The 20,839-nt window shown below is 51.2% G+C and overlaps 1 protein-coding gene across 1 annotated transcript; it reads right to left on the bottom strand.

The window, feature by feature from the left end:
* Nucleotide 1: 1 nt before the first annotated feature.
* On the bottom strand, nucleotides 2-8,350 carry Bicdl2 (BICD family like cargo adaptor 2). The gene is made up of 10 exons (XM_032912411.1): nucleotides 8,282-8,350; nucleotides 6,771-7,065; nucleotides 3,005-3,220; nucleotides 2,755-2,871; nucleotides 2,525-2,671; nucleotides 1,606-1,803; nucleotides 1,345-1,494; nucleotides 874-1,004; nucleotides 575-695; nucleotides 2-483 (listed from the first exon to the last, which is right to left on the bottom strand). The coding sequence occupies exons 2-10, from the start codon at nucleotides 7,050-7,052 to the stop codon at nucleotides 322-324; spliced, it is 1,524 nt and encodes a 507-aa protein (XP_032768302.1). The 5' UTR covers nucleotides 7,053-7,065; nucleotides 8,282-8,350; the 3' UTR covers nucleotides 2-321.
* Nucleotides 8,351-20,839: the final 12,489 nt, after the last annotated feature.

Here is a 20,839-nt window from a genome sequence, read left to right as displayed (position 1 = left end):
ATTAAGTATAGTGGTTTATATATTGCTCTGACTTATCCTTACACATAAATACTTGTCCCCACCCCTCTTGCACAGATGGGGCAGGGCCTGGCGCTTAGAAAAGATAGCTCTATATAGGTTCAAAAAATAAACAGCTTTGCCCCCGCCACCCTCCTGGGGCTCCTGCCCCAAAGCTGGTCCCTGCTCCCAAAGTGCCTCTGTCCACCTCTTGGGGCATGGAAGACAATGACCTCCCTTGGAAGTCATTTAGGCCCCGTGGTTTCATTGGCTGTTAGGAAATTGAGCTCCAGAGTGAGAAAAGGTAGTCCTGGCCCCCAACCCTCAGGTCCTTCGGAAGAAGTTGCTTAGAAAGCCTCCACTCTGCCCGGATCCCAGGCGCAATGAAAAGCGGGTCTTCGCACGTCTTGGGGCGGCTGCAGCCTCACTGAGCTCTTTCTGGCGCTGGGAGCGCAGCTGCTGTCCAATCACTACCTGCATGTCATCCTGCAGGTAGGAGGCAAAGCAGGGTGGGTATGGGGGTGGGGTCAGGTCAAGATGCCTGTCCACCAGTCCTTCTCAGGGCCTGCCCTCTCACCTGCCAAGCCTCGAGCTCCTGCGTCAGCGCCACCTTCTGGCGGATGGCGCGCATCAACTCCCGGGACAGAGAGTCCCGCTCTAGGGAGACGCGATTGAGCTCCAGTGACAGCTTCAAGGCCCTATGAATCAAAGGAGTAGAGAGCATGGTCGGGTGTTGGAACCTCCTGGATTGGGGCTGAAGCTTCTGAGTCAGGATGAAGGTTATACTCTTGTCAGGGTGGTGGAAGTCAGGGACCCAGAAGGACCAGAATACAAGACCCACCGAGGCAGTGGGGGAGACTAGAATGTGGGGCTCACTTGTTCACTGCTTCATCCCGGTCAGAGAGTGCACAGCTCAGGGCTTCCTCTGGATTGTCCTGAGCCCTCAGCTCCTTCTGTCGCTGCAGCTCATCCCGCAGCGACTGTAGCTCTGTGCGGTGCAGCGAGATCTACAGGCCAGGGAAGAAGGCAGATTGGTACAAAAGCCTTGAAGGACAACCTGCCTTCCCACAACCTATGCCTCTATAAACACTGCAGGCAACTCAGCCTGTGTTCAAACTTGGAGTGAATCCTTTGACTCAGACAGGTGGGGGTGGTGTAGTACCCTACCCTTCAACAGGACGGATGCAGGGAGAAGTTTAGAGAGGACACAGTAGAGCCCTGGAAGGTTTCCTGGAGGTATAGACCAGCTCAGGAAGACTACGGGTTCATTGAAGAGGGGGCTCGACAGTGGAGATGGGAAAGAATTGGACACCCGCGGGCTTTGTGTGCAGTACCATGCTCTCCCACCTCATCCTGCAGCCTGGCCACTTCTGCCTCCTTTTCCTCCAGTATCTCCACTGGGCTCAGGGATGCTCGCTTCTTGGGTGGCTCCAAACTCTCTTCCTGGATTGAAGGCTGGGGACTGGATGCCTCTTCAGTCTCAGGGGACGATATGGTCTGTATGTCAAAGGAATTGGTCAGTGATGTATGTTACCCCTGGGGAAAAAAGGAGTAGAGCCTGCATCCTTCATTAACTATTTGAGTGGGGCTGGTAGGCTGCAAGCTCACCTGAGAGGCTCTGCATTCATTGACTTGCTGGTCTTGGTCCTGATCGCTGTCAAGGCTGTGGGCGAGCTCGGTCTGCAGGGAGGCGCCGGAGATCTCGGCGTCCTGGAGTCGCGACTCCTCCTCCAGCTCCGACACCCGCCGCTGCAGCCTCCTCAGCGTGCTCAGCGCCTCTCCAGCCTCGAAGCGAGCGCGTTCCAGCTGCAGGTCATACAGATCATTCCGGCTGTCTACAGGAAGCCGGCCCTCTGTGGTGGGCCCACAGGGGGCGCCCGAGGGCAATGCAAGGGTCGGCACCCTGGTGGACTAGGGCTGCTCTCCTGAATCACAGGTACCTAGCTAGAACACACATCTTCCCTTTCAAAGGCACCAATTTCCTCGGCTATAAAGCAGGGCGTGACTGGCATCATCCTCTGCCCCAGGCCTGGCCCCATCAGGTCAACTCAGGGAGTGGGTCCCCTCCCCTGTGCAGTCTTCCTTCTAATTCACTAGTTGCTTTGATCTAGCATTTATTGATTCTTTTGAGTCCTACAGCTTCACCACAGTCCTTTGAGGTGATACCACCCCCTTTCACAAATGGGGAAACTGAGGCAGGGTGTGGCTAAGAAGCCAAACCGTCTGAGACGGTCCTCCCTTTTCACTCCTTTCCACCGTGTCCACAGCCCCAGACTGTCCAGGCCAGGTACTTCTGTCCTGAGTTCTGGCCTTGGCCCTCTTCCTGGCCTGCCAGGCTGTCGGATGTACTTTAAAAGTGCCTGTCCCTCACTCAATACACTTTCTCGGTTCCCACTTGCCCTCAGGATCCCCTTTGCTCTTGGTGATTTAACTGGCCACATCTCCCAGAAAGTCAGAGGTCCTTGCCCAGCTGGCTGGTCCCTCCCCCAATCCCTCCCCACGTCTCTCTCCTAGCCCCTCTGATCACCTCCAACTTGTGCTCTTTTCTCTCTCTACGAAGCAGCAGCAACTCCTCATGGGTGGTCTGTAGCCTGCCCTGACCTTTGTCCACTTCTTCACGAAGGCCTCGAATCTGGGCCTCCAGGTCCTGCCGGCGGTCTTGCAGCATCTGATTCTGGGGCCAGATATCAGAGATGAGCAGTGGTTGGGGCACGGGGCTGCCTGGGCCAGTCTCAGGGAGCTCCATCTGCTACTCACCTCTGCCTGTAGACTCTCTAGCCTCGTTCTCAGCTCTGCCCCTGCCAGGGCCTGAGTCTGACACTGCCCCCGAAGGGTATCCAGCTCCCGCTGAAGTTCCTGTTCAGTCCTGGAGGCCTGAGGAGGGGAGCTGACAGTGGAGCCATCCGACAGTCTGGATTTAACACTAACCCAGCCTGTCCACTGCCTGCCCCCCAACTGAGGACCTGTGCAGCAGCCCCCGTCTCTCCAGGGGCCAGGGCCATCCCACCTGGGCCAGCTGCTGGCTGAGCCTGAGATTTTGCTCGCTGAGTTCACCAAGGGCCCTTGCCCGTTCTCGACCACTGTCCTGCTGCTCTGACCGCTGCTCCCCAAGCTGGGCCCGCAGGGCTTCCACATCTCCTTCCAGTTCCACAGCTCTGGCCTCCCACTCAGCACCCCGGGCTGCCAGTCCTCGACGGAGCTCATGATTCTCCTGCTGCAGCCTCTGTGGAGAGGGGGAAAACAAAGCCACCTAAGATTGGAGCAGACTTGGGGACAGATGAAGGGAAGGACATCCAGATCATCTGTGAAAGAGGCCAGTCCGTCTAAGGCAGGCAGGCAGGCAGGGAAAAAAAAAAAAAAAAAGAGCAGCAAGTCAGTAAAAGGCAGAAAGGGAGCTAGGAAGAAGACTCCAGGCCAAATAGGTGGGCTCACACAGGCAGTGTTGGGAGCCATAGCCCTGATGCTAACTCACCTCCTGCTGCCGCCTGGGCTTCTGGACCCGAAGTCGTAACCGACGTTTTTGGCGTCTGAGTCTGGTAGAATTTAAGCCCCGGCCCATAGCCTCTCACACATTGAAGTCTTCTGGAACTTCTGTGGGCCAGCCTCTCTTCCTATCTCCCTCTAATTACTCCTGGGCTGTCCAACCCAGAGCCCCACCCCTCGATCTGCCCTCCCCCAAACCTGTTGGACTAGGGGGAAGAAGTCGGGGGAGGGGGTGGGCGGTGGTGGCGGAGAGAAACACTTGACACACTGAGGTGCCCAGCATGCATGGGAAGACAGACAAGTCTGGGAGGCTCACTGTCTCTTGAGGTCTTAAAGCAGGAAGGGATGGGCCAAATGACTCTGACCACAGTTGCTACAATTATTAACAGGTGTTCCTGCCGGGAGCTTTGCTGGCTCCCTATCTGCATTACTTCAGTTCAGCCACTAGAGGGGGATCATCTTCAAACGAGGAAACAGGGTCAGAAGCTGGAAGCGTGGGACCGCAAGCTAGGTAGCCAAACTCTTACTCAATATTGCTAGGGCAATAAAAGACTGCTTGGTGCTTAGTTCTGCTACTGCTATATAGTTTTGACAAGTCCTTTTAACACCTCCAAGCCCTTTGTCCTTCAACCCGTACTGACACATACCACTCCCATTCAATATTTCCCACGTTCCTTCTATTCTAGGGTCTGGCTATTAAGGGATGAAGGAGACCTTCACTGCCAGAGGGTCACAAGCAAATGGGCACATGCCTGAATCAGGTGAATTCAGGGGGGGGGGGAGACAGAGACAGAGAGAGACAGGACAGAGAGACAGAGAGACAGAGACAGAGACAGAAACAGAGCTAACTATGGAAAACTCAGGAAAGTGAGAAAAGGGAAGCAGAACCGGGGTTCACTTCAGGAGGAGCTGATGTTTGCATTGGCCCCTGCAGAGCATGGGAGGCCAACCAGAAAGAGGGGGGCAGATGGAACAGCCAGTACAAAGCAGGAGCAAAGGCTCATGTGTAATTTCAACATCTGGGGAACTAAAGATTGGAGGCTGGCGAGTTTAAGGCCAGTCCTGAGCTGCATAGCAAACCTGACTCAAACGTGGGGCAGGCAGGCAAATGTAAAAGCCCTAAGGAGAAGGCCTATGTCACTGGAGGAACTGAAAAAGACCCTGTCAAAAGAAGGATGGTGTCACTGCTACTAGAGGCCACAAGTTCCCTGGACTTTCAGGCCACAGCAAGGAATTTCAGTTCTGTGATGAGAGTTGCGGTTCAGGAATTAAGTCATAAGCCAGATGATTGCTTTTTCTTTTCTTGAAAGGTTTTTCTGTATATCCTGGAACTTGCTCCTAGACCTGGCTTGGTCTTGGATTCACAGAGACCCACCTGCCTTTGCCTCCCAAGTGCTGGAATTAAAGGCACCACGTGCCACTGTGCCCAGCCTGATCCCACTTTTTTTTTAAAGATGTATTTATTTATATGAGTACACTGTAGCTGTCTTCAGACACATCAGAAGAGGGCATCAGATCCCATTACAGATGGTTGTGAGCCACCATGTGGTTGCTGGGATTTGAACTCAGGACCTCTAGAAGAGCAGTCAGTGCTCTTAACCACTGAGCCATCTCTCCAGCCACTTTTTTTTTTTCTGATCCCACTTTTGATGTTCATTGGCTACCACAGTCACAGAGTCCAGGAAAGCTGTGGCCAGGGTGGGGATCCCGCAGAGCCTGAGGCGGAACCATGAGTCCTGCACCAGGATGGGGAACTTGGAAGCAGGTGTAGAAGATTCTTGGAGCCTTACAGGTGTGCACAGAGGCCTGCACACCATTTATGTGCACATGCGGGTGGGTGGCTACCAAGGTCAGCTTAGAGCAGGGATCCAGGTCTACAATGTGGGTACACGAGGACATTTCCAAATGCAGGTACGAACCCCAGGATGAGAGTGGGGCTGACAACAGACCAAGCAGAGGGAAGGCCTGACCCTACAACCTAGAATCAGACAAGAATGAAGGAGAGGTATATGGGGACACTTAGCTGCCCACAGTCTGGCAGTGGCTGCCAGTGGCAGGGCTTGTTGATGAGCGAACCTTTAGATTTAGAGAGGACCAACGTTGTACCCAGGGTCACAGAGCCAGACAGGGATCTGAACACAGGTTTTTCCTTAAGTTTTTTATCTGTCATTGAGATGGGATCTCACTATGCAGTCCTGGCTGGTCCGGAGCTTGTGGAGACCAGCTTGGCTTCACATACCTGCCTGTCCCTGCCTCCTGGGATCCCCGGATTGAGCTGTGCTCTACCACATCTTGCCTGAGATATTTATTGATTATGTATTGCTGGGCTGGGGACTGAACCCAAGGCCTTGCACATGTTACAAAAATACCTTGTTACTGAACTACACCTCCAATTTAGAGTTCTTGCTGTCCTTCTTTCTTTTTTTTCGGGTCTCATGGAGCCCAAGATGGGTTCAAACTCAGTATGTAGCCAAGTACAGCCTTGAATGTCCTGCTTTCACTTTCCAAGGGCTGCATTCAGGAGCTGCTGGTTTGCGTTTACCTGGCAAGAACTCGGTCATCATACCAAGTACCCCTCATCCCCCGCTGCTCTTCTTTTTTTAGCTTTTATTTTTTAAATTAATGTGTATGTGCGAGTCCTTTCTGTATGTGTATGTTTTCTTCCTTCTTTCTTTCTTTCTTTCCTTCTTTCTTTCTTTCTCTCTCATATTTTTGGTTGTGAGCCTATCCTTAAACGGCTGAGCCATCTCTCCAGCCCCTTTCTTTCTTAAAGATATACAAGTACACTGTCGCTGTCTTGAGTACACTGTCATTGTCTTCAGACACACCAGAAGAGGGCATCAGATCCCATTACAGATGGTTGTGAGCCACCATGTGGTTGCTGGGAATTGAACTCAGGACCTCTGGAAGAGCAGTTGGGTGCTCTTAACCACTGAGCCATCTCTCCAGCCCCTCTTCCTTCCTTCTTTTTTTTTTTTTCCCCCGAGACAGGATTTTACTCTGTAGACCAGGCTGGCCTTGAACCCACAGAGATCATTCTGCCTCTGCCTTCCAAGTGTTGGGATTAAAGGTTTGTGCTACCACGCCTGGCTCTTTTTCTCTGGGGACAGGATGTAGTCTTTCTCAGCCTCTGGAGTGTTGGGACTACAGGCTTGCCCTCTCCCTGGCTTCCCTGCCCAGATCTGTTTGAGACGCATTGGTCTCCCATGTGTCCTCTCTCCTTCTCCTCGCTTGGCTCTTCCCGTCTATCCCAGCCCTGCCTGCGCCCCATCTGTCCCCGGCCAGCTTACTTCTTCATGCTCCAAGTGCTGAGCGTTCAGTGTTTCCAGCTGCCTCCGAAGCTCCTCATTGCGCTCCAGAAGCATCTTGCCAAGCTCGGCGGCCAGCAACAGGTCCTTTTCTTTTTGTTGCAGCTGCAGTGCCAGGTCCTCTGGTTCTTCTGGCCCTGGGCCTCCTCCCAGGAAGGAGTCTCGACGCTCCAGCACAAAGGGAAAGAATCCTTCATCGCCACTAGGAGAAGCACCCCCTGAGAGCAGCCCGGAAGAGAAGCTTGGCCCACCAGGGGAGTCCATGGTGCCTACGCATCTGTGAAGACAGGTTGTTGCTGAACATGACCATTCTGCAGCAGCCCCCCCCGGGCTCGCCCCCTAGTGGCAAACACCTAAGCTTCTCAATCTTGTAGCCTGGGCCAACAAGGGTTAATGATCCTTGTTGGCCACGCTCCGTTAATGACCTCAGGGTAGATTGAGGCTGGAAGCAGAATGAAACCAGCCACCTTGCTCTCCACCTCTCCTGCCTTTGTCACCCATTCGTTGGAAGATTTGTCCCTGTACTCTGGTGCCACAAGCAACCCACTGACAGACCCTGCTCCTCTTCCTAGTTCCTCACCACTTGGGCACTAATCCTAGAATGGTAGGCTCACGTAGACGCAGTCTTAGGGATGAAACCAACTCCCTATCCTGAGAGTGCAGTTCTCACCAGTGGGAACAGCTGTGTCTTGACCCTTTAGCCACAGGGATCCAACTCCTTCCCCTTCCAGAAACTCAGATCTCTGGCTCTTTGCCTTCCCATATCCTTGCCTACTTTCTCAGGACCCAAGTGCGTTACACTTGGTTTAGCCTTGTCAGCTTTGATGGCCATCGCGCCCCTCTCCTGGATTCCAAGTGGGATCTCCTGAATCCTTATTTTATCAAGACTCAGGTATTCCTGCCTCTACCCCTCCTGACTTAGGAGCCTTCGTCCGCAGACCCCCAGTTTCCTTGATCCCTGGCGCTGACCCAGCACAGGGCGAGGTAACAGGTTGTGCCAGCCAGCGCGCCACAGCCTCCACTTCGGGTTTCTGTTTACTTCCCGGCCCGCCCCTGGGGATGGGAGCCCTGTGCTTTACGAGGGCCGCCCAGGGAGAGGGGTTCAGGGGCTCCAGAGGAAAGGCCTGACACTCTGATTTCTCCACGCCAATCCCGGGAGGGTCCCGCCCCCTACTCACCCGGGATCCCACGAACACCTGTTCACCTCCCCTCGACAGGTGCCAAGTACAGCTGGGCCGGAAAATCCCAGGTGTTATACATGTCCGGGTCCAGCTGTCCTAGGGGCTGGGCACAGTGGGTTCCCGGAGCCCTGTTTTTGGATATCCAATGCCCAGCCACCACTCTCATTGCTGCAGGTGTCCTGGCTTCCCGGAGTTACTTCCAGAGTCCCTAGAGGCTGTTCCCGATCGCCTTCATCCTACCGTTCCGACTGGTCCTCCCCAACCATGCCCCAAACCTAGGTGTCCCGCCCTCAGCACCCCCTAGGCTCTCACCTGTCGCCACCCGGCTCTCTTCGAGGTTCCCCGATCCCCGAAGACCTCTTCCGGAGGCGGCGCCAGGTGCAGGCTTGCACAGGTGAGGGGGCGGTGCCGCGGGAGGGGCTGGGTCGCCCCCTGGTGGTGGGAATGACTGGACACTGCCAAAGGAAAGTCCCATCCATCCTCTTAAAGTAAAGATCTATCTTGCTCCTACTGGGCACATTAATTGAACACCTACTGTGTGCAGCTCTATAGGCTGAGCAAAGTAGTCAGCTTCTTCCTTTTTTGCTTGCCCTTGTGATAGAAAATTATTAGTAAGGATACAGTGGTAAGCCCTCCACTAAGAAAGGAATTTATTTTTCCCTTTGTGACATCCTAAGGAAGCAGCAGCTACTGACAGGTTTTTTTTTTTTAAACTTGGGGTACAAGTTTGTTGTCTTACTCATTTTTATATTGCTGTGACAAGCATTATGATCAAGGCACTATAAAAGAAAGGGAATTTATTTTTCCTTGGAGACATGGCTGGGAGCTGACAGCAGGCAGGCAGGCTTGGTAGTGGAGCAGTAGCTGAGAGCTTACCTCTGATACATGGGCAGGAAGGAGAGTGAGGACCTGGCATGAGCTTGTCTTCCAATAGAGTTTGGCTTCCTAATCCTTCCCAAACAGATCAACTAACTGGGGATAAAGCCTTCAAAAAGCCAATGGGGGCTAAGGCAACTTATAAAAAAACAGGAACAGTTTATTTTGTGGGGGGGGCTTCATGTAACATGGGTGGCCTCAAACTCATGGCAGCAGAGGACTGGGGCAGGCTCCACCCCTGGTGGTATGGTGACTGAGCATGTACCACCCCCAGAGCTAATGCTGGGTTTGAATCAGTGCCCGTGGGCTAGGAAGGAGAGTGGAGGATGAGTGAGGACCTGGCATGAGGTGGCTTGTTGAAGCAATAGAGTTTGGCTTCCTGCAATCCTTCCAAACCAGTTCAACTAAGCCAGGCAGTGATGTCGGCTCACAAAGTGAAACCCCAGCCTTGGTCTAAATATATGAGCCAACCTGGGGAACAAACACATTTCTGGGAGGCGCAGGCATTCAAAACACTGGGGCCCTTAGGGAACAGTGAAAGCTGTAGGTAAATACGTCTCTCTAGGAGGATTTGAGTTACTACAAGAATATTTGCTGAGTGTAGTAGGAAAGGTATATAATTAGAGAGAGAGAGAGAGAGAGAGAGAGAGAGAGAGAGAGAGAGAGAGAGAGAGAGAGAGAGATGCTGAATTGAACCCAGAGTTTTTACACATACTACCCAAGAGCTCTACCACTGAGCTACGTTTCTCATTTTCAGCTTCCCCACGAGTAAATAGGACGTAGGCCAGGAGGTGGCAGTGCAGTCTTTAATCCCAGCACTTGGGAGGCAGAGGCAGGTGGATCTCTGAGTTCAAGTCTAGCTTGATCTACAGCACAAGATTCAGGACAGCCAGGGCTGCATAGGGAAACCCTGTCTTACAAAACCAAAAACCAAAACCAAAACAAGGCTGGGAAGTGGTGACCTGGGAGGCAGACACAGGAGGATGTCTGTGAGTTTGGGGCCAGCCTGGTCTACAGAGCAAGTTCCTGGACAGCTTGGGCCACACAGAGACTATGTCTCAAATAAACAAAGAAAACACAGCAAAACAAAAATGAGTAAGAAATTGGGACTTGAAACTTGTAGGGAAAGGGACCCAAAGACCACTTGAAGAGGCAGCTCAGGGGCTGGGACTCCCGGGTCCTGGGGATGAGACTAGGCTTCCTGACAGCAGGAACATGGAAGGCAACGGGAGTTACAGACTGAAAACCTCCTGGGCTTCTTGCGAGGACGTCATTTGCCTCATACCCCCACCCAGAACTCACAGGAACAAACTTTGGAGGCTGAAGACACCACTGAAGACTCCCCTTGTTACCAATGACCCCTTTGAAAATCAAGCAAAGCGTCCCCTCCGATTGGTCACCTGGACCCCACCCAGCACACCACACTCTGGCGACTTTGGCAAAGGCCTTCCAATTAGGCAGGTGCTGAGCTCATCTGGACATGATGAGACTACCACCCTCCCTCTGGGAGGCTCACAGCACACCCAGGATGTGGGAGGGAGCATGGACCTATGGACTGGAAACAAACCAATAAAACTCGAGAACAAAGGAGCTTCGTCCCTGGGCGCTGACATCACGTGGCTTCGTTTCTAATTCCAGTTTGGCTGTTGGCCAGATGTGTGTGTCTGTGTCACTCAGCTGACTGACCCCTGCGGCCCTCGGTTTCCTTATCTGTAAGTGGGGGCAACGGCAGTTCTTGGCTTGAAGGAGGGTAAAGATTCAGTGACAATGAAGAACTGTACTTGGTGACTCATCTGTGTATTCCATTGTCTCTCTCCCTCGGGATCAAACCTATGAGGTCACCGCAGTGATAGGTGAGCAGTCCAGATGTGAGAGGTAAAGTCAGGTGTTTGAGGTACCCATAGGCCTTCACACCAGATAGTCCAGCACTGGGTCCCAGATATGCCTTTTTTTTTTTTTTTTGAAATGGAGTCCTCCTATATCACCCAGACTGGCCCTGAATTCTCAATTCTCCTACTTTAGTCTCTACAGCATTAAAGTTTTTAGACATCCGAATGTAGTTCCCGCCTCTACACCCAGCTGTGGGCAACCCTACCTTTGGAGACTTCCAGTTCTACTCCCACTCTCTACTCCTTTGGAAGAAGCTGGACAGGAGGGACAAAGTGTCCCCAGGGAGGCCCAGGAGTAGCTGGGGATGAGGGATCATTCAACAGTCCCCCCCAGCTCTTCAGCGGTGCTCACAAGCGAGCCAGCTTCCTAGAAGTCCAGGCCTCACGGCCACACTCTGCTCACCTCCTCTGCATCTAACTAGCTCCTAGTGAGAAGTGGAGGGAGGGAGTCGCCTTCGTTTCCCCACGAAGGAAGCCTTTTCAGAACTTGCAATGCCTTGGCCGAGCTTTGCCGGGTGCCTAGAGGCCGTGAGAGCCGTGAGAGCCATGAGACATCCCTTTCTCCACAGGCAACTGGATGGGAAGGTTACTGATTCCAAGCCACAGAGCCTTAGGCTTTTTATGACATGTATGAAGTCTATGAACAATGACTGTATTGTGGGGAGAACTTAAAACCTTTGTACGAGAGGGTTGGGGATTTAGCTCAGTGGTAGAGCGCTTGCCTAGCAAGCGCAAGGCCCTGGGTTCGGTCCCCAGCTCCGGGAAAAAAAAAAAAAAAGAAAAGAAAAGAAAAAAAAAAACCTTTGTGTGAACTAGTTCACACTGAAGGCACTGTTAATTTATTCTTAAAAGTTACTTAGATGCTTTTGGAGGTGTCAAGAAAGTAGCTGCCATAATTTTTTTGTTGTTGTTGTTTTTTATGCAATGGCAGAGTAGTCTTTAGCTAACACAATGATGTCATACGTGTTATATCAAAGGCGACGAGATGAAAGGAATGCTGTCCCTATATACAGCTAATTTGCTTCATATGTCCACAAGAACCTGTTTCAAAGCCTGCCCCTGAGAGGCTGACGTTTCAGAACAGTGATCTTGAGTCCAGCCTGATCTACATAGCAAGACCCTGGCTCGAACCCCAGGACATAAAGTTTCTTCAGCCTTGCACTTCACTTTTTTTTTTTTTCCTTAGGAAAGGTAAGTTATTTTGGGCAGAGTGGTGCATGTCTATGGTATGAGCTCAGGCAGCTGAACTCAATCCAGCTTGGCCTATGTAGGAAGTTCTAGGCTATCCTGGGTTACAACATAAGACTCAACCTCAAAACCCTGGGCAGGGGGAGAAGAGTGAGTTGTGTTGTGATGGGAGGGACACTTTATAGACAAGGGGGAAATCCTTCTAAACCCAAGTCGTCCATCATCTTCATCATCCTCTTGCTCCTCCAGGAATCCCAGTGCTCGGGAAGCAGAGGCAGGAGGATTTCTGGGAGTTTGAGACCAGCCTGTTCTACATAGCAAGTTTCAGGATAGCCAGAGCTACGTAGTGACCTACTGTCTCAAAACGGACAAGCAAGCAAGCAAACAAAAACTCCAACAGTCCACCAGCAGCAAAGGCATCACTTTTTGCCTGCTTGCATTCACTCTTGCTGGCAGCTTCATCTACCAGCAATAGGGGCTTCTGCTACCTATTTTCCCCCATCACTGTCCCGTATGCCTCAGTGGGGACAGAACTGCCTATTCAGGAAGGTATAGGGCTAGCTCTGGAGTCTTTTGGAATCCCATGCCTATGTCTGTCACCTGCTGTCAGAGGGGTGCATAGAGCAGCAAGCACAAGCACTCCCTTTGTGTGAGGGAGGCCTGGGATACTGAAGACGGGAGCCAGTAATCCTGAGAGACCTGCACCTAGGATTTTCAGGTCCCAGGCCACTCCTGTTGTACTCATAGCCGGGCCATTTCTCTGAGGACAGTTGGGCAAGGAGCTGCTTGCTGTGCCCTGAGGTTTCTCCACTTGGGAGACAAACCCAGAGAGCTTCCTGAAGAAGCAGGAAGGACACCCTGGCTGGGTTCCTAAACCTGCAACCCAGAAGTTGCCACAGGCATCTCCAGGAAGGCTGAGCCCCTCCGGCCTGCCTGCCCAGAGCCAATTGGCAAAGCTTTGCTCTTTCAGATCTCTGGGCTCCAGGTAATAACTGCCAGAGTCTTGTCAATGGCCAACCCTACTCCCAAACAGTGGGTCCCCAGCTTCCCTCTTCCTTAACCAGGTGTGCAATCCCAGCACCCAGAGGGGTGGATGTAGGAGGATCAGTAGTTCAAAGCCATGCCAAGGCTACAGGAAACCCTGACTCTGAAGAAAAATAAGCAAATCCTCTCTCGGTGCATCCAGATCCCTTTTTATTTCCCCTTTAGGAGAAATATAGGTTTTAATTTCTCTTTCATAAGTGCCTTTTCCAGTAAGGACATTTTTTTTTTTCCCTCATTTGCAGATCCACTCTCCTAGAAAGCCCTGTGGGTAGTAGCACATCCCACTCCTGACACATGGGAGGTAGAGGTAGGAGCTTCTGGGGGCTGAAGAGCAGCCTCGGCTACACAAGTTCAAGGTCAGCCTGGGTAGAAAGAAGAAAGAAAAGGAGAGAGGGAGGGTGGGAGGAAGGGAGAGAGAGAGAGACTGGGGGTAGGGAGAGAGATGGGGAAGGACACAAATGCAGAGACAGGGAACTGTGATTTCTGGTCACTTCCTGTGCTTCTCCAGGAAACGTGCGCCAACGATGCCTGTGGTGACATCAGCCTCTGCCTGCCTCTGCTGCTTTAGAATTTCCCTTGCCTGTGTTCTCAGGACCCTTACCACTCTCTATAGAGCTATGCACTTACTGCTTAGTACGTTGCCTTTTTTTTTTTTAAATGTGTGTGTGCCTGAGTGTACGTATGTGCACCACAAGTGTACAGGAGCCCATAGAAGTCAGAAGGGCAGAAGAAGGTATCGTGCCGTGTGGAACTGACTTATAACAGTCATGAGCTTTCATGTAGGGGATGGGAACAGAAACTGAGTCCTCCTTGAGATTAGGAAGTGTTGTTGCAAAATTATAAAAAATGCTGTCCTTTTTCCCGCTCTAGGTCCGGCAACACAGTGCCCCAAGATATCTGGTAGACATCTTCATCTCAGTCAGCAAAGCCTCTCACCCGCTCTGCTCCATCCCATATCACACTGCCGATGGCTTTTCTCTGAGCCTGGCAGCAATCTCTCTACCCATCCAGTTCCCAAGGCAGGCTGCCACCATGCCAGACATACACATCCCAATTTCATGGCGGGCTAGCGTGTTTAGCCACCAACCATTCTCTTGAACTTAAATCGCCACCTGAAAGAACACACAACACAATAACCTTTGATCCAGTTGATAAGATACAATTGCCCTCCTAGACATACAAAGCCCTGTACACATCCATCCCTTAAGAACATTCATAACAACCTGTAAATGTGCAGAGAGAGGAATCTTAACATCCGCGTCCACGTTCTCTCTGCTGCTTCTCTCTCCTCACTCCAGTCTCCTCCCCTCTCTGAAACTTTTCCCCGCCCATCCTTCCTTCTCGTCCAATGACAGGCCTCGTTCTATCTTGTACCTGCCTTCACCTGTATAATGACATCATCCTACAAGGAAGCGCTATGCCCAACTTTTTTTTTTTTTAAATTGTTTCCGAAGGTCTGGTGATATGGTTCAACCCCTGCCATTAAGACTGAACTGAACCCCCAGGACCTACACAGTGGAAAAAAAAAACTAACTTCTGTAAATTGTCCTCCGACCTCCACACACGGGCAATGTCATGCTACATGCACCCCAGGCACCCAAAGTGGATGAATAAAAAGACTTCCTAAATCCACCCCCAGATAAAACAGGTGAGCCAAGGGTGAGGGTGCAGGTCTTTGACCCCAGCACTCCAGGAAGACTGCCATTGTTGGAGTAGCCTGCGCTGCACAGTAAATCCCAGGCCGGCTTGGACTGCCTATCAAGACCGGGTCTCAGCTGAGCGTCACAGGAAAGGCCTGTAAGCCCAGCTTTCACCAGATGCACGGGCAGGAAGACCAGCTGTTTGTAGTTATCCTAGGCTACATAGCTAGTCTGGGGCCAATCCGAGCAACGTGAGACTCGGCTTCAAAACCAGCAACAGCAACAAACCCTATCCTAAAAGTCAAGCAAGCAAACAAAACAGTCTTACTGACTTGGGATTAGCTTCTCAGGATTGATGGACCTGATTGTCCCATGCAGCAGGACTTGACCACAGCAATGCACCTCTTCACCGTTCTGGAGGGTGTGAGTCTGCAACCAGAGCCACTTCCTGTTTTTCAAGGTAGCGTTTTTTCTGTGTGGCCCTGGCTGTCCCGGAACTCTCTCTCTCTGTGTAGACCAGGCTGGCCTCGAACTCAGAGGCCTGTCTGCTCTGCCTCCCAAGTGCTGGAATCAATGGTATGTGGCACCACCACTTGGCTACATTTAAAATGTGAAAGGTTTTTTTTTTTTTTTTTTGAACATGTGTTTTTCCATTGCAGAGACTGAACTAAGGCCTCCAGAACTCTCAGATACACTCACAGCACAGCTCTTAAGTGTTTTGTTTTGTTTTTTATACAAGATCTCTTCCTGCTTGCCTGGGATTACCTATATAGCTAAAGTTGACTCTGAATTTCTGACCGCCTTGTTCACATCTACTGGACGCTGAGTGACAGACCTGTGCCACTAATCCTCATTTATGTGGTGCTGGGAACGGGACCCAGAGTACATGCTAGATGTACTCCGCCAATTAAACGGCATCCCTAATTCATGGCTGTTTTAAATAGGGTGAGTTTCGACTGAAATGGAACATAACATAAATCCCTAGCCATGATTAACCCCCCACCCCCAAAGTTCTCCATGGCCTTTGCAGTCAGGGTCTAACCCCTGGCAACAACTGGACTATGTTGCATGGATTTTCCACAGTGCCCCCCAGAGGAAGTAGATTGGGGCTGGAGGGATGGCTCGGTGGTTGAAGAGCACTGGCTGCTTTTGCAGAGGACTCGGTTCCCAGCACTCACAAGGGGACTCAACTGTCTGAACTTCAGTTCGAGGTGATGTGACCCCCTCTTCTGGCATTCTTGGGAACCAGGCACTATGGTGCACGTGCTAGTCACCCACACACAGGAGTAAATAGGTAAACATTTGTAAAAGGCTTATTTATTTCATGTGTATGAGAACACTCAGTTGTCTTCAGACACACCAGAAGAGGACATCGGATCCCATTACAGATTGAACGTAGGACCTCTGGAGTCAGAACTGGACTTTAGAGCAGTCCGTGCTCTAAACCACTGAGCCATCTCTGCTCTTAACCACTGAGCCATCCCTCCAGCTCCTAACCACTGAGCCATCCCTCCAGCTCCTAACCCCTGAGCCATCCCTCCAGCTCCTAACCCCTGAGCCATCCCTCCAGCTCCTAACCCCTGAGCCATCCCTCCAGCTCCTAACCCCTGAGCCATCCCTCCAGTTCTCCTAACCACTGAGCCATCCCTCCAGCTCCTAACCACTGAGCCATCTCTCCAGTTCCTAACCACTGAGCCATCTCTCCAGTTCCCCTCATCTTTTCTTTCATTTGCATTTTTGTTTTTAGTGGGTATTTTGTTTTGTTCTGAGGGGTTCGGGGGGGAGGGTCTCACTGTGTAGCCTTGGCTGGACTGGGCCTTGATTTGTAGTAGATCAGACTGGCCTCTAACTCACAGAGATCCACCTGTATCTGTCTCCCATGTGCTGGGATTAAAGTCTGCATCACCACACCAGGATTCATCTTTACTTTTTGTGACAAGGTCTCTCGCTGAACCAGAAGTTTCCAGGTTCCACGAGGCTGGCAGGCCAATGAGCTTCAGGGATTCATCCCTGATGTTACAGATGTGGAACTCCAGGCTCAGCTTTTTCCATGAGTGTGCACTTTACTGAATGAGCTATGTCCTCAGGCTGGCTTCCTGGTCAGACTAGAGTACTCTGACACTCACCACCATTGAATGAATCAGTGGGATCGATAGGTTTGAGAACCCTTAAAGAGGTTATGGAATAGTGTGATGGCTGCCACCACCTCCCTCAGACTAGGAATGGTGTATAGACAAATACGCTCACACCATTCTGGGTAGATCATTGTCTACTTTAGCTCATCTCTAGGACACAAAGATTTATTTCTCTCTGTCTGCCTGTCTGTCTGTTTCTCTGTGTGTGTGTCTGTCTCTGTATGTGTGTCTTTGTCTCTTTGTCTCTCCTCTCTCTCTCTCTCTCTTTTGGTTTTTTTCAAGACAGGGTTTCTCTGTGTAGCCCTGGCTGTCCTGGAACTTCCTCTGTAGACCAGATTGGCCTTGAACTCACAGAATCTACCTGCCTCTGCTTTCCAGTGTTGGGATTAAAGATGTGAATCTTGGCTTAGAATTTGCTCTCAGCACACTTGACAAGCTGAACATTGATTAAATGACTACCATATCTTACCTAACACGTAGTCAATCTTCAGATGGTCCCAGGAATGTCTGGTCTGCATGTTTCCTGCCAGGCACAAAGGCAGGAGCCTGCAGTCATTCACATATCTCAAAACCTCTCCCTCCCCCTCCCCCAGTAATTGGACCAGCCTGATCTACAGAGCTAGTGTTAGGGCAGCCGAGGCTACACAGAGAAACACTGTCTAAAAAAAACAAACAAACAAAAACCCAAACACAGTACTTAGTGAACATCTCTATGGACACATGGGAGGGAGTTTCACTCTGCCTTATACACAGGGTGGAGTTAATGGGGTGGGGGTGGGGTGGGAGTGTTACAGGATCCCTCGATGCACAATAATTACCTCATAACCTGGATGCTTAACATCCTTTTTTGGGGGGGAGGGGCAGCGGGAGGGATGGGCCAAGGCTTTCCACATGACAGGCAAGTGCTCCTAGAATCACACCTCTAGATCAATAGTTCTTAAAATCCTCTCTCTCACACTTGAGAGGTTGGCAGATCGGCCCGGTGGCTCTCGATGGACTCACGGGCAGGTTGTGCTGGGGTGTGTGTGGTGAAATCAATGGAAGTTTTCTCTACACCCACACCTGTGTCTGGGCTGGCTGGGTAGATCAGTACAGGGTGAAGGCCAGATGCCACCTCTTAAGAGACAAGGAGCTGGCAGCCATCTTTCGCCTTCACGGTGGCGGACTCTTCAGCGCTGTCTAATATCATCACACGCTAACTCCTGAGCACAGAGCTCCATTCTCACCCCGCAGTAGGATCCCGACTCTGTCGTGTTGGATCATTTGCGGATTGTTCTTGAGGCAAGGTCTCACATAGCCCAGGCTGACCTCTAACTCCATATATAGCTGAGAATGAACTTCTGATCCTCCAGCCTTTACCTACAGAGGCCTTGCATTATAGGGGAGCACTCTCATCTCTCCAGCCCTGACCTTGAACCTTTGATCCTTCTGCCTCCAACTTTCAGGTATTGGGAATAAGATGTGTTGGACAATACCTGCTTACCTCTAGCTCCTTTTAAAAAATGCTTAGTTACAGACTGGAGAGATGGCTCAGCTGTTAAAGCCCAAGATCACAACCAAAAATATTTATTTGCTGATGGCTTTCAAACTTTGTGCCTTCCTCACGATAGCTGCGGACTCTTCTGCCCACTCTCCGGTTTCCGAAATAATGACTCTGAGACTTATTATAATAAGTGCCTAGGCTGAACTGGAGAGATGGCTCAGTGGTTAAGAGCCCTGACTGCTCTTCCAGAGGTCCTGAGTTCAATTCCCAGCAACCACATGGTGGCTCACAACCATCTGTAATGGGATCCGATGCCTTCTTCTGGTGTGTCTGAAGACAGCGACAGTGTACTTATATGTAATAAATAAATCTTTAAATAAGTAAATACACAAATAGGTGCCTAGGCCACAAGCTTTGGCTCGCTCCCCAGTGAGCTTGTAACTTAAACAAGCTGTTTATTCTATTCTTTGAGTGCCACGTGGCTGGTTACCTCTCCTCGGATTCAGAGGACTCCTGCCGCGGCCTCACCACCTAGGCACAATAAAAGCCATTCCTTGATGGATTAGTGGTGCACACTTGTAATCTTGATGGTCCAGAGGCTGAGGCAGGAGGATTGCCATGAGCTCGAAGTCTATTACAGAGTAGACTACAGAGTAAAATTCAGTCTCTTTTGTTTGGTTTTTCAAGACAGGGTTTCTCTATGTAGCCCTGCCTGTCCTGAAACTCACTATGTAGACCAGGCTGGTCTAGAACTCAGAGATCTGCCTGCAGAGTGCTGTGATTAAAGGCTTTTGCCACCACCACCATTACCACCACCACTGCCAGGAAATCTGATGTCCTGTTGCCCTCAGTGGGCACCCCACTACAACATAGGCGCGCACGAATAAAAATAAAGGCAAAAAATAAAAATAAAGTAAATCTTTAAAAGAAAGTTAGGGGTTGGGGATTTAGCTCAGTGGTAGAGCGCTTGCCTAGCAAGCGCAAGGCCCTGGGTTCGGTCCCCAGCTCCGAAAAAAGGAAAAAAAAAAAAAAAGTTAGGCCAGGCATGGTGGCATCTGTAATTCCAGCACTTGAGAGGCAGAGATAGGCAGATTCCTGTGCGTTCAAGGCCAGCTTCATGTACATAGTCAACACTACACAGGGAGACCCTGTCTCAAAAATAAAGACAGAGACTAGCCAGCCACCAAGAGGCATGGCGGGCAGTGGATACCCAGTGGCCTCCACCCCATGAGGCTCAGGAGAGTGAGAGTCAGCCAGAGGCCAGCCCGCTGACACGCTACGAGGTGAGGGTGAGGAGAAGATGCCCAGAGGCCAGCCTTCCACCATGCAGCATGGGCGGGCCGTAGATATGTGCACGTGGAGAGATGGAGAGCGGAAGAGGTGGTGCAGTTTGATCACCATGAAGAGAAGCAGAACTGCAGACTGGAGGGTGGAGAGAGGCGGCTCGGTACGAGCAGCTTGCCCTTCTACCTGAGGCCACGGTGGGTGGAGTCATAGCTCATGCTGAAGGCCATGTCTGCCTCTGTTTCCCTGTAAGCATCAGGGTCTGTGTTAATGTCTGTGGCTCTCATTACCTCTAGAGACAATTTGGATGTCCCTGGTCTGGGGTGCCTCCTGGGACCATGTGGATGTTCAAGGGCTGGGCAGAGCTGGCCCCGGCCCTCACTGGTTGTGGCACTCTGGAGAGCTGGCCACACCTCTCTCCAGGTGAAGCACACTGAGAGAGGGCCCTTCATTTTGCCTGGGCGGCACAGGAGAGCTGGCTGTGGTGGTGAGACTCGGGGGGAGCCAGCCCCGGAGCATGAGAACAGGAGAGCCGTCTCTGCGCCTTGTCCATATTGGGCGAGCTAGCCAGGGCAGTGCTGGACGCTCACCCTGGAGGAAGTTGGGTGTGGGAGAACTGGCCTGCTGACCAACCAGCTCAGCTGCCACCTAGAACCAGAGCCAGGGCTTTGAGTTGGCCCAACCCAACATCTCTCCATCTATGAAGTGCGGGAGCACACGAAGGGTGGTCTGGTCCTCCAGAGCCAAAGCTGCAGGCTCTCCATGACACAGGACAATAACAGGATGTCTGAGAAGAGTCCCAGCAAGGATCTGATATTGACGGTGTAGCAGAAGTCAGAGGCCTTGAATCAAAACAATCACTTATTTCAATGAACATTTGCAATGTGTGGGTGAGATTTTTTTTTAATGTTTTTTTTTTTTTTTTTGTTTTCTTTTGGGGGTAGGTTCCATGGTGGAGGGCAGATATGAAGGAACAGGGAGATGAGTGGGATTGGTACATGATGTGAAACTTACAAAGAATCAATACAAGGTTAAAAATAAAAACAAAATAAAGTTAGAGGATGTCCCGGTATGTTTTTATGCTTAATCTCGAATTCCCATTGCTTGGGAATGTGTTTACTTTAAGGTCTGGGGAAGACATCCCAGGGGTGCCATGAACCGGATATGACCATGTAAAGAGACCGGCAAAGGGGTGGCCCTCTCTACGCCTAGAGTTCTCAGAAGAAACCGAAGCACTGGCTCCTGGACCTTTGGGGACTGAGAGAACGAATTTCTTTCTGTATTAACTCACCCAGTCTGTGGCATTTGTTCACAGCTTTGCAGAGGAATAC

This window comes from Rattus rattus, chromosome 9 (assembly GCF_011064425.1).
Source record: "Rattus rattus isolate New Zealand chromosome 9, Rrattus_CSIRO_v1, whole genome shotgun sequence".
Taxonomy (NCBI): domain Eukaryota; kingdom Metazoa; phylum Chordata; class Mammalia; order Rodentia; family Muridae; genus Rattus; species Rattus rattus.
Note: the sequence above shows the minus strand (reverse complement) of the source record. Positions and strands in the feature narration are given on the sequence as shown.